The sequence below is a fragment of the Crinia signifera genome, chromosome 1 (assembly GCF_055691185.1).
Source record: "Crinia signifera chromosome 1, ASM5569118v1, whole genome shotgun sequence".
In the NCBI taxonomy this organism is placed as follows: Eukaryota; Metazoa; Chordata; class Amphibia; order Anura; family Myobatrachidae; genus Crinia; species Crinia signifera.
The window spans coordinates 316,964,951-316,977,806 of record NC_139217.1 but is presented as its reverse complement, the minus strand read 5'-3'; the positions used below and the strand labels follow the sequence as shown (position 1 = coordinate 316,977,806).

Genomic DNA, 12,856 nt, shown 5'->3' with positions numbered 1-12,856 from the left:
ACAATGATATGTCCCACCCTGAAGTCCATTGTAATTTCCTTTCCGGGAGTGATTCAATCTGATTTTGTACTTTGGGGTCATTTTTGCATTAGCTTTATCTCATGCGCTTAATCAAGCCAAGATAAATCGCATGAAATATATATTATGGTATACAATTGTATCATAAGATATTTCTGATGGTCTGGATTATTGGACTAGAGCGACTGGAAATGCCAGGCAAAACTCACTCACATATGCAATAAAACATTCCTTTTTCCATCTGATTCCGATAAATCATTGGTGCAGTACAAGTGACCTAGGGTCTACTATCCGACACTCACGGGACCGCAGATTGGATGGAAAACACATATGATTTGACACTTTACAAATGATATGTCCAAAAGGTCGGAAACGCTTGAAGTCATGCAAAATTGTTGTAGTGTATGGGGGCCTCAAGCCTTTAACCTGAAAATGTCAATTGTCCTATTCCCAATACATTGTTTTCACCCCCAAAATTTTGAATATGTTATACTAGATGTGAGGGCGAACAAGGTCATACGTTATATTTACAGTCCCTCTTGTGGATGAATGTAGAACTGTTAGTAATATCTATAAAACTTAAAAAACTATGGACTCAAGGTTTAAAGTTGCTAGAACCTGCAAGTAGTAGGTTAATAGTATTGTAATTGCATCATATTTCATATTTCTTTTTGTATTTTTCAGGTTCTGGTACTGGCCCTTATGACAGTGGAGCTGTTTGGAATGATGGGACTCATTGGAATTAAGCTGAGTGCTGTGCCTGTGGTGATCCTAATTGCCTCTGTGGGCATTGGCGTGGAGTTTACAGTACATGTGGCTTTGGTACGTGCACAGGAGATTTCTGCTTATTTTTGTTTATTTGCATTTATTTCTATCTGTATTTTATTTATATCTACTTGTATTAAGCGGGCTAGTGTGATTTGGCCACTTTTCGTCCCTGTTCCAATGGATTGGGCTGAGAAATCGCATGTGTTTGACATCCGATCCGATGCACAGTCCTGTGCGTATCGGATTGGAGATCAGATGCTGGACGTCCGACCTCCGACGTGGCAGTGTGTTTTCATTGTTTGCTCTTTCTGTTGTTCGCATGTTTCAGTTCTTCTTGGCTCGTTTATTATCTTGTATTATTCATTTATTGAGGCTAATGCAGTACTTGGTTAATCTACAGGCATTTCTCACAGCTATTGGTGACAAAAACAGAAGAGCAGTCCTAGCATTGGAACATATGTTTGCCCCCGTATTGGACGGAGCTGTTTCTACCCTTCTGGGGGTCCTTATGCTAGCTGGATCAGAGTTTGACTTCATTGTCAGGTAATACATAGTGTTGTCATACCTTCTGTTTCAAATGGAACAAAATGGAGGTAAACATTTGTTTTACTTTCTCAAGTCTGTCCTAAAGTTTTTGTTTTTTTTTGCCACTAAGCAATTGTCCCTATTCTTAATTATCTTCCTTCTTATTTTTTATTTCTTAATTGATATTTTGTTTTTAAGTTGGCTTAACATAATAAACCTAACCCCACAGAACAATGCTGTAATGGCTGAGCAGCAGATTGATTATTCACATTTGTGAGATGCCATTAACAACTTGGGGTTTCTGTAAGGAATTAAAAGGAAGGCTGTTTCCTTGTGGATTTAATTAAGAATGTAAGTTTGTCAGCTCTGAGGAGGGTTTCTTTGAAGGGAATTTGATAAGTGCAGTGAAATGGATCCCTCTCTATTACAAACAACCTGCGGAGCACAGTAAAATGCCTAATCTTATGTATAACACTACTTCATTGTGGTGGACTGCTGTGGCAAGAGAAGAGAAATAAGCTTGGAAATAAGACTAAAGCTGGGGGGATGGGTATCTGAAACTATTTCTTTTGAAATTGACACATCTCTAAAACATGGACATGGCTTTGTTAAATGTGACAACCATGGCCTCCTGTATATATTTTGTGTAAGCATCATGGCTGAACCTTGATGGGGGGAAAAAGATAGAAGTTTATGGTATATCTGTTTTAAATCTCTGGTGATTTGACACACTTAAGTGAAGTGTGATACTTCAATAAACTCTAGTCACATTTAGACATGGGGCATGCTCTCTATAGGGGAGATGTATGAAACCTCGGATAGAGATAATATGGAAAGAGATAAAGTACAAATCAGTTTCTAAGTGTCATAAGTGTTTTCAAATACATCTTGTAAACTGGCAGAAGGGGATTGGTTGGTACTTCATCTCTCTCCATTACATTATTTCTGTACCCACAGAAATTGGTGTGTGACCAGCAACTTGAAAGTTACACATCATCTGTTTGTGCAACACAATAAGGGCGTATCAAAGTACATTTTGTGGTCAAACCTCCAGAAATAATTTTCAGAGGTTTGATACACTACTTATATACCCCAAGCCTTGGAATTTGATACATTCTGGAGCTTGAACCATGCAGGCAACACCATCTACAGAATTGTTAGTATATTTTATTTCAAGCATACGCAGTTACTAAACATCACTATGCTTGCAAGGGGAGTAAGTATGCATGGTTGGTTGGATGCTGGTACAGCATAACTGGCCTAAGCCCAATTCACTCCTTAGTGCATCACAACCCTCCAAGACAGCCTAACCTTTACCCCTCCTAATCATAAGTACTCCCCCCTAGTGCCCTAAACCTGCAACCTACCACTCCCACACACCAGCCTAATGCCACCCTGGCATACTTATATTGGGGATGCCTGCTATTCGGATACTGGCATCTGCATCTCCATTGATGTCTGAATTCCAGTGCCCGTTACTTCGACCACTGGCATCATCCTTTGCGAGGAGTAGCATGCAAAATGTGATGGTTATTAAAGCATTCCACCCTCAATAAGGAAACTGCCTATAGAGGGCGACACTGTTTGTAGTCCCCAGTGTTGCCAGGATGCAGGGAGACATGGGAGTCACTCGCTTCTCAACATACAAGTGAAATCTTTAAATAAATCTGTCTCTTTTTCTGGGATGAATGTAGATCTTTGTCCAGGAGATTATCAGAGTTTCAAAACTTCTGCAAAGACAGAAATTAGTTCAACAATGTGCTCCACTAAAATGGAGTAAATTAACAGATATTGTATATGCAAAATAGTCAGAATGGACTGTATTGTTTATTCAATCGCTAGATGGATGACATGCAAATGTTTCTGGGGCCTATTGTTGATACAAATCCCAGTTTAAAGTCTAGCTTGGTTTACATATGAAGAGGACATTGGCTCGTTGATTGTGCTAATGGAGCGAAGATTTTCCAAGATGTTTACAGAACCAGGTTATTTGTGTGTTGTGATTTTATTGCAAAACACAGAGTTGAAAACATGAGCTGTAGCTGAGCCAAGACTTGGTTAACTCCATTTGTTAATGTTAAGGATGCATCTGACCTGAAAGATTTAAAAAATAACTAATTCAGGCCACATGATTGTTTTGATTTTCATTAAATGAATCTACATTTTATCAACCTTCATGCATCTCATTTTATTGCAAGAGAAGGAAAATCCATGCCTCAGTGACTCTTTTTGTTTTTTTGGAACAGTCCACTAGGGTATTTCTGAATAATCCCTGACCATAAGCCTTAGTGGTGGGAAACATCATCCACTTGTGCATTTCCCTCCTTTTCCCCATTACTCTGGCCTTTATGTTTGAATTGGCTGACTCAAAACAAGATTATTCAGAGATGCTAAATTGATCAACAAAAGATTAGCCTGCAATGCAGCTCAGCCATTGTGGAGCTTCTTACCCCGTACAATGCTCAGGCATACCATAGAATGGAAAGCATTTTCTTTTACAAAAAGCTTATTCCTCTGCTCAAAACGTTTTTCATTTAAGCTATGATGAAACTTGCTGGATTCCAGGAGGAATATAGTCATTAAAGCTCACAAAAAGGAAACTTTACCTGATGTACTAGAGGTTTAATTGGATATTGCTATAGTAATACAAACACTTCACAGTGAATTAGCACTGGGAGACGTAACTTTTTTCCCTCATTTTTGTGAGTTCTCCCCTTTCCTCCATTTGTTACCATTTTCTGGGTCCTGGGTAATGGAGAGAGCGGAGGAGGCTGGTAGTGTGTCTGTGTGTTCCTTCTGTTCACTTCACATTCCATATTTTGTAGTCTTATGTTACTCTTTCATGAATAGAACCATGCTACCAAGACTCCTGTTTCCTTAACAATATACCATTTTCTTTCCTTCTAACACTGAAACGTGGAATGTAGAATTCAAGGTAAACTAAACTACGTTACTAATACTTGTTTTGTGTTGCGGTTTACGTTTTTTTGCCTATTGGGCCTTTATACAGTAGATGCATGTTTTATACATTTCCACTCTATTGTTACTTGGTTTGATAAAATTACTATTGTGACCCTTATCTTGCTGTTCTTTCCTTCCAGGTACTTCTTTGCAGTGCTGGCAATATTGACGCTCCTTGGGGTATTAAATGGATTGGTGCTTCTTCCAGTTCTCCTATCTTACTTTGGACCTTACCCTGAGGTGGGCACATTACCCCTTGGCATTGTATTGTAGACTTTGAACAAGGTTATTTTCTTAGTGGTTTTGTTTATATGCATTGGCCCTTATTAAGAGTGGCACTGAAACTGGCCACATTGCATAAACACAAATAAATACAGAAATGTATCTGATTCGATGGTTGGCCACATACATCCGCCCTATCCCTACCAACCCTATTGTAAATGTTGCTGTCATCACTATCTTGCACATAAAATCAGAGGATTTGCTACATGCACTCAAGTGTGAATAGCCCGCGGTTTCATCTACACACTCACGACACAGTAGAAGAACTTTTGCGATCTAGGACAGCCCATTTACACCCATTCAGGAATAATAAAAATGTAGCTAATCTGCATAGGACTGTAAATCACCCAATGTTTTATAAGCTAAAGCGCACAAGATCTATTTGGAAATTAGACTTGCGTACAACTCTGAATCAGTCACCTTGTTTTAAAAATAAGGACTTTTATTTAATTAAAAAAGGGGCGAAAAAGATATAGTGTATATCAGGGTTGCCGACTTTACCATTCTCCTCTCCGGGAGAAGCCCGGAGAGGAGAGTTTCAGCAGCCGCTCAGGGGGCGGGGCTTACGTGTGACATCACTAAGCCCCGCCCCCATGCTGTTAAAGCAGCGAATTCACGGATCTCCATGGAGGGGGCGGGGCTAAAATGACGCGATTTTGCCGTTTTAGCTCCGCCCCCTCCTCTGAGACCCGAGGATTGCGGCATTTTAATGCCGCGATCCGGGGGTCAGCGGGGGTCCCCCCCTGAATCCGGGAGGGTTGCCCACCCTTCCGGGGGCCGGGAGGGGGTACCCGATTTTCGGGAGACTCCCGGAAATTCCGGGAGGGTCGGCAACCCTGGTGTATATAGTATCAAATTATTTTTGTCAGGTTGCAAATAATATAGGTAACAAAAACATTGTATTCTTAGGTGTCACCAATTAATGGAGGAGACCGGTTGCCAACACCATCCTTAGTTCCTCCACCAAATGTTGTGAGATTTCCAGTGTTTACTCAACAAACGCATACTGGATCAGACTCATCAGATTCTGAATCAAGCTCACAGACCACTGTATCTGGATTCAGTGAGGAATTCCACCAGTATGAAGCCCAACGTTCTGGAATGGCACCACATCAAGTCATTGTTGAAGCTACAAGAAATCCAGTCTTCCCTAGATGTTCTGTAAGTTGTTATACTTTATTTATAAATGGCAACTTATAGATTGAAATAAATATTATACAATGACATGAAAAAGAAGATCCTTGTCAGCTTACAAGCTAATAATATAATCAGCCAATATGGCAGATTCAGTTAAGCTCTGAGCAATTCACTGTTACCCCAGGCAATAATCTCCTGAGGGTACACTTAACATGGATAACTTCTGGGCACTTAAGATGGAATACATAGTATGGCAGGGACAACCAGATTTCCCTAGTTATCATGTAACAGCGGTCAAAAATATATCGAGTTTAATTTTTGAGTGAGGTCAGGAGTAAATTGCACCCAAGCTAATTAGTAGAACCTGTTAGCTGCTTTTTGAGAATCGTGTCTGTATACAGGGAAGGGGCTCCTGATGCTAGATAAGCTGTCCAGGTTTATTTCTTCTCCAGCAGAGTGACTTAACTGCTGGAGAAGAAATATACCTGCTTTTTGAATTTAACCAGGTCTATGTGATCATTGTCACATTACATTATACATATTAGGTGCATAATTATTGAATGGCTTTGGGTGTAACCCAGAAGCTCTAGCTGCGTTGTAGACCCTGCAGCTTGTTGAATCTGCCCCACAGTTTCTGATTTTATAATTTATTTTTAAACCATAATACAAAGGGGGTTGGAATTTTGGAAGCCTGAACTGAAAGCATGAATAGCGGTTAATGTTCTACATGGTGAATTCAATTAGCCACAGTAATTAACTGTGGTTAATTGCTCCTCAGGGGCTATTCAGTTAGACAAGACACCACTACTTATCGGGGATTTTTTATTTAATCAGTCGGAGGCAGTTGTCTGGTACCGCAACCCTGTTAATGATTTAATCTGTGAACTTTCATGGATCCCCTATTAAAGTCTGTTAACAATCGAAGCTAATGCGCATTAACCAGCATTCACCCTCCATTTGGGAGGCTAAATGAATAGCCTCCCCCATTAAAACCTGAGGCTGGGTTTCTAATGTTGAGTCTATTTTTTTATAATCTTCAGGTTGTCATGCCAGATACCAGGCATAATCAGTCATGTCAGAGGACACAACCTGATGAAGATCCCAGACCTCAACAACAGTGGTGCCCTAACAGGAATCAAAGGTTGGAATCGAAGGAAGGATCACGGCCACCTCCATACCGACCACGCAAGGACGCATTTGAATCCTCTGAGAAGCCAGCAGATTCTAGTAACCGAGAACGTTTAGGACACAGACCCCACTTACAGAACAATAGGAAAGCTGCATTTTCTCCTGTAGGTGCTTCGGGACCTGCATACTGCCAGCCTATTACTACTGTGACTGCTTCAGCTTCAGTTACTGTTGCTGTACACCCTTCTTTGTGTAGCCACAATACTCGTGGTAGCTACCCATTCTACAGTGGGTATCACGAAGATGACAATGGACCTTATGAGGACCCTCACGTGCCTTTTAATGTGCGCTATGAGAGAAGGGACTCTAAAGTAGAAGTAATAGAGCTGCAAGATGTTGAAAACGAAGAAAGGACACAAGGAAAAGTCTCAAAATAAGGTAAAATGTGGTTTGTCATTAACCAGGTAACAGTTGTGTCAAGTCTACATAAAAAGTAAAAAAATATGGTGGAGAGTGACTGTTACAGGGCTTCAGTTTTTAATTTACTGTCATAAGACTTTAAAATTGCTATGATGGTAACGTCACACATGTCTCATGTAGCGTTCACTGGTAGTAATGTAAGGGGTGTTAAGATGCCCATACACTGCTCTGGTTTGGCCTGCTTTCATCCGATTCTGATGGATCGGTCTGACATATCGAATTAAAACTAGCCAAATTGGAAGTGTTTGATATCAGAACCAATGCGTGGTCCTGGGTGCATCCCGGAGATTTTTAGCAGCTGCCATGTATGACATCCAATCAGGGCCGTAACTAGGTTAGAATGCAGAGCGGTCAAGTGCGGGGCAGGAGTGGCTCTGCATCCTCTGCTGCGGTAGTGGCAGCCGGGCAGATTTGAAAACTCCAATACAAATAATGGGGCGGCTGCAGATTGGCTGAGAGAGCTCTCTCAGCTAATCAGAGGCCACCCATGCATTTGTATGGGAGTTTTCCCATCTCCTGCCCGCCCACCCTTCACTACCAAAGCTCCCCGGGATAATAAATCATATGTAAAAAATAGCACATTGAGGGACAAATTATCCAAAGCATTGGGATGATATTTTGTCATACTACACTTTCTGCTAGACAAAGAAGCTCCATATTCACACGCGCACACACACACATTCTATGTATCTGTTTCAGACAGAATAATAAAGCCATGCTGTGGTGGGGCTGATAATTGTGTATGCCGGAGCATTCACCGAAACATGGTATAAAACGCTCCTGCAATGGTCAGATCGGGAGGTTATGTTCTGTTTAATATTTCAGATGCCTGACCTCCCATGTTCCCATAGGAGAACATTACAGTACTTGCTGAACCAAATGTAGCTTAGTGTGTACAGGGATCACAGCGGGTAAGGCTGGGGAACACAGTACTTGGCTGATTGGAAGCAGTCACTTGGGTTATGCTGATGCAATGCATACATCGCCTGAGAAAGGTTCCGAGTTGGGCTGACCGATCTGTTCTTTTGTTTTACAGAGTCAACATATTCTGAAACATTGATGGCCAAAGATGGGACAGAATTTCCAGACTAGTTATTGAAAGCTGCTGGAGGTTTTATATAATGGACATGCTGCATCAGGACAAACAGTTCATATTTACTGTAATCTATTGTACAAATGTGTTAAATATTGTTATAAATATTTAAAAGGTGTAAACATATGTAATATACGAAAAATCATTGTAAAATTAGTATAACGGCAGAGTTCCCCAACTCTCTAACAGAAGTGGCAAAGCTTGTTTGCCCTCTCTACTTAATGTACAGGATTTGTGCCACACTTTAATCTAGATCTAAGATTCAGCATATTTTTCTGCTGCTTTAATATTGTATAATGTACTTGTATAATTTCTATGCAAATATTGCTTATTTGATAGGTGTATTTTTATATGTGTAAAGGATTCCCGTTTTGATGTTTAATGTTCATATCACAACCCTGTGGTAGTATGTTACTGAGAATTTCAAACACGCTATGCGTGAGTATTTCTTTTTTTGTTCGAATGGGCAGATATGAAGAATTTGTCTTAGGTGATGTTTTGTGTCTGTCCTTGTGTTTTGGGTGTGTGCACCTGTCTCATGTGATACTGTACAGTCTGTTCCACTGTGTTGCCTATTCTTGGTGTGCTTATGTAATCCTGCCATGTCGGGAAGCTTCTTCTCTCCATCCTAAGCACTTACTAGCATCCTCATTAGCAAACAAGTGATTTGCAGACGTCCTAGCAAACTCCTTTATTTATGTCCCTTTATGTGTAGTTATATGGGGTGGTGGTTGGCAATATTTGGCTTTCTCCCATGGTGCCCCTCCGCTGCGGTGGCTGGTTGCCCATGGTAGGAATTGTCATTGCTTAGCGACTGAAGTGCCAAAGTTGTCTTTTTGTATTAGAAAGCACTTCAAGTGATAAATGGGACCGAAGAACATTTGTGTTACTCAATGTTTATATAATGGTTGTATTACATTCTATTATGTTGGTGCTAATATTCTTTTTATGTTTTGTTTGGCCCCACTTTTTTTTTTTCGTGTTTTTGTTTCTGAAAGTGTAAATGGTTTCCCTATCTACCTCCCTTCCTCTTCTACATACATAGGTATGTTGTTCGCTCAGAGTTTACCTTTATACTATTAATTTAATTCAAATGTTGCGTTTTTATATATATGTATATATCTATACCTTGATATACTGTATACATTCTTACTGTGCCATTGTGGTGTTGCAGTGCGTCACATTGCACGCTGCTTTGTAATAGAAGAAATACTTAAAACTTTAAGGCACTTGTTAAAATGAAAAACACAAAAAGAAACCTAACAAGGAATACATAGCTGCCTTTCCTTATTATTATAAGCTATTGTTACATAAGCACACTGAGACCTCCACAACTGTCAGGTCACTGCCTGGATATAGAGCGCAAATGCCGAATTACTATAAAAACAAAAAATCAATGGACCCAGTTTGCTTGCAGTGTAGTAACCACACATTATTAATATGTTTTATTTAAACCCTCACAAATGAACATCTATAGCACAGTGATCCTCAAGCTTCCTGTGGTTACTGTCCATTTATCCAAATGTTTTGTAGAGTACAACTGACAAATCATTGTTCTTTTAAAACAATGAATTCCCCCCTCCTTCCCAAGCAACCGAACATCTGGCTGTGGCTTTACAGTTCAGATGCAGGACCCAAGTTGTAGTCACTGAGATTTACCCTTACTGTAAAGGGTGTGATATGCGGCTCCGACAGTGGGGATCCTGACTGCTGGTGCTTCGACAGGGGTGCGAGCGCAAAGAAGCCGCTCGGTGGCTCGCTACAGGTTCTATTCTCCCTTGTAGGGGTTGTTGACCCCCACAAGGGAGAATAGCCCCTGTGAGTCGGTATCACCCCTGTCGGAGCACTGGCAGTCGGGATCTCGATGTTGGGATACTGACTGTCGGGATCCCCACTGTCGGAGCGTCATCCGGCACCCACTGATGAAAGCGAAGAGTACAATTGATTGAACCAAATTGTGGTTATGACCTAAAATGGTTTCATTACATTTTATTGATGTGATTTTATTATCCAATATCCTAACATTTCCCCCTTTTATTATTGGTTTGCTTTGCTGAGCAGTGTATAACTATATCGGCTGCTTTTCTGGTATTGGAGATTTACTTCTGGTCTGCCTGCTTCAGTAGCAGCTGCTACATGGAAAGAGATAAGAAATCTGCCTATGAACAATTCTTAACCCTTTGAATGCCAACAGCTCTTCAAGAGATGTGCAAAATATCTGGTAAAAATGCCAGCGTCCCTCACATTTGTTATAGAATTTAAAAAAAAGTGTAAAAATATATATATATTTACATAGGAAAAATCTATTTCCTATGTAATGTAAACATTACAGGTCATTATGATGAATAAAAAATGTTTGCTTGCCAATTTTCACACCTATTTTGAAAAATTCACTTGGCACTCAAGGGGTTAAGCTGGAAAAACAGTATTGCATACTGTTATTTTACAGTGAAATAATTGTGACCATGAAATCCTCTGATCTGTCTACTCTTCACTAGTTTATTGTCCCATTAAAATGTGTACCCAGCTCTAGTGTGCCGAGTGGGTACAGCACTCTTTGCCCTGTCACATTATCAGAGGGTGAATCACACTGAATAAGGACACTTTGTGCTTCTAACTCTTCAGTCACTAATGCACACTTTCAGCAGCACTGTGTTGTCATGTAATGTTGGCATTGCCATATCCTTAATACCCCTTGTCTAAAGTCCCATACTACACAGTTACACTGCCAAATCTTCCCTTTCCCTAGTTAGTGTGTCTGCTGCCTTCTGCACAGTATAGACATTATATATATCTCCTATAGTCACATTGGCAAGGGGAGAACAGTAGCTGGCAAAGTTTTTTTGTTTTTAATATTTATATTTTTGTATAATAAGAATGTGTTCCTACAGTATTTGTCATGCCAGTTTATAACAAAACAATGCAGGGATATTTTTTATTACTATTGGAAAACACTATTACAGCTATGGGCTACTTTAAATGGAATTTTTATTTGTATAGAATGCTTACTAATGTTAAATAGGAGAGAGTATATAACAGTTACATTAAAGACTCATAGCTTTTTTTTTTTTTTTTTTTTTTTTAGATTAAGGAGATAAAAGGAAAAATATTCAAACTGGGTCTCATCGTCTGCCTCCTTTTTTATGGCAGAAATGAGTTTTGCGTCATTTCATTTACAAAGATAAACATATGCCATATAATTTATTTATATGAAAATTTATTTTTGTAGTGTACATAGTAGTCATCAAGTCTTTTGACAGAAGTATATTTTTAAAGAGTTTATATGTGTTAATACCATTGTGAGACCTGAAACTTGGGTACAGTGCACACTTAACTACGCCAGACAAAATATTGCTTAAACCCTTCATAGTTTTGGGATGGCCAGCAAAATATGATCCGGTAGGTGTTGTTAAACCGTTCCAGCAGAGAATGGGTTGGCTACATTATAATTCTTACCATATGTGTTTGTTAAGTTTTGTGATCTAGTGGGGTTTACATTTCAAAAATGAAAATTGTACAAACTCTCTAAATATTAATGTTCAAACACTGATAGAATTTCTAACATGAATAAAAATTATTATAACTTATTGGTTACGTATATTTTGTTTTTGAAGTGTTTTTTTTTTTTTTTTTACATGCAGAATAATCAATTGTTATGTTAAAAATGATACTGGTTGTATTGTGAAATCTGGTGGCATACAGATCGTTCTGAAATGTTACATGAAGAGTGAATAAAAACATTGGTCATCAAACAATTAAAAACACTTATTTAGTTACCTATGCATGAAAATATTATTTATCAAATCTACAGATAAAGGGGTCTATGTATGAATCTTGGAGAGATCGAGAAAATGGATGGGAATAACACTGTCATTTTTTAAACATGGCCTGTAACATGCTGGTTAGGAGCTGATTGGCTGGTACTTTACTGCTGTTCACTTTATCTCCATCTAAGGATAAAGAAACAAACCCCTATGCCTCTGACACACCAATAATAAAAAAGACTAATATTGTGTTTTAAACCGCTTTTGTCAAAAGCTTGCTCTTAGTAAGCAAAGAAAACCTGAGTTTTAGAATAGGCACATTTAGTAAACTTCAGAAAACTTCCACCTCAGAGCTCTAGAATATGAGAGAGAAAAATGTGGTCATGCACAGTTTCTTTTTTATTTTTTTTTATGTTTTCATTTGCAATACAATACAGTCAGGTCGATTTTTGTTATAGAATCATAAGGTGTATACTTTTCGTCTGTAGACAGTACATTACATCTTATTCGTAAAAATTTAGAAATAGAAACTATACTCAAAAGATTATAGCTTTAACATTTTTGGTCTGCAATATTCCAATCCTGTTATAATGGGCATTAATAAGAAAGTCCTACTTTGCCCTATGTCTCCAAGTAAAGAAATTGGATCAATATCGACAATCAACCTTTCCGATTTAAACCATACTAAATAGTATCTAGA

At 39.1% G+C, this 12,856-nt stretch overlaps 1 protein-coding gene across 3 annotated transcripts in view; it reads left to right on the top strand.

Annotated features, from left to right (window-relative positions):
- PTCH1 (patched 1) overlaps positions 1-12,168 on the top strand; it is an 83,606-nt gene extending 71,438 nt beyond the window's left edge. For all 3 annotated transcript variants that reach the window (XM_083186868.1, XM_083186859.1, XM_083186877.1), the window contains 6 exons: positions 703-840; positions 1,187-1,329; positions 4,413-4,512; positions 5,464-5,715; positions 6,732-7,257; positions 8,336-12,168. In XM_083186868.1, the coding sequence (XP_083042994.1) occupies positions 703-840; positions 1,187-1,329; positions 4,413-4,512; positions 5,464-5,715; positions 6,732-7,256 (1,158 nt within the window). In that variant the 3' untranslated portion in view covers position 7,257; positions 8,336-12,168. The remainder of the gene's footprint in view (positions 1-702; positions 841-1,186; positions 1,330-4,412; positions 4,513-5,463; positions 5,716-6,731; positions 7,258-8,335) is intronic.
- Positions 12,169-12,856: the final 688 nt, after the last annotated feature.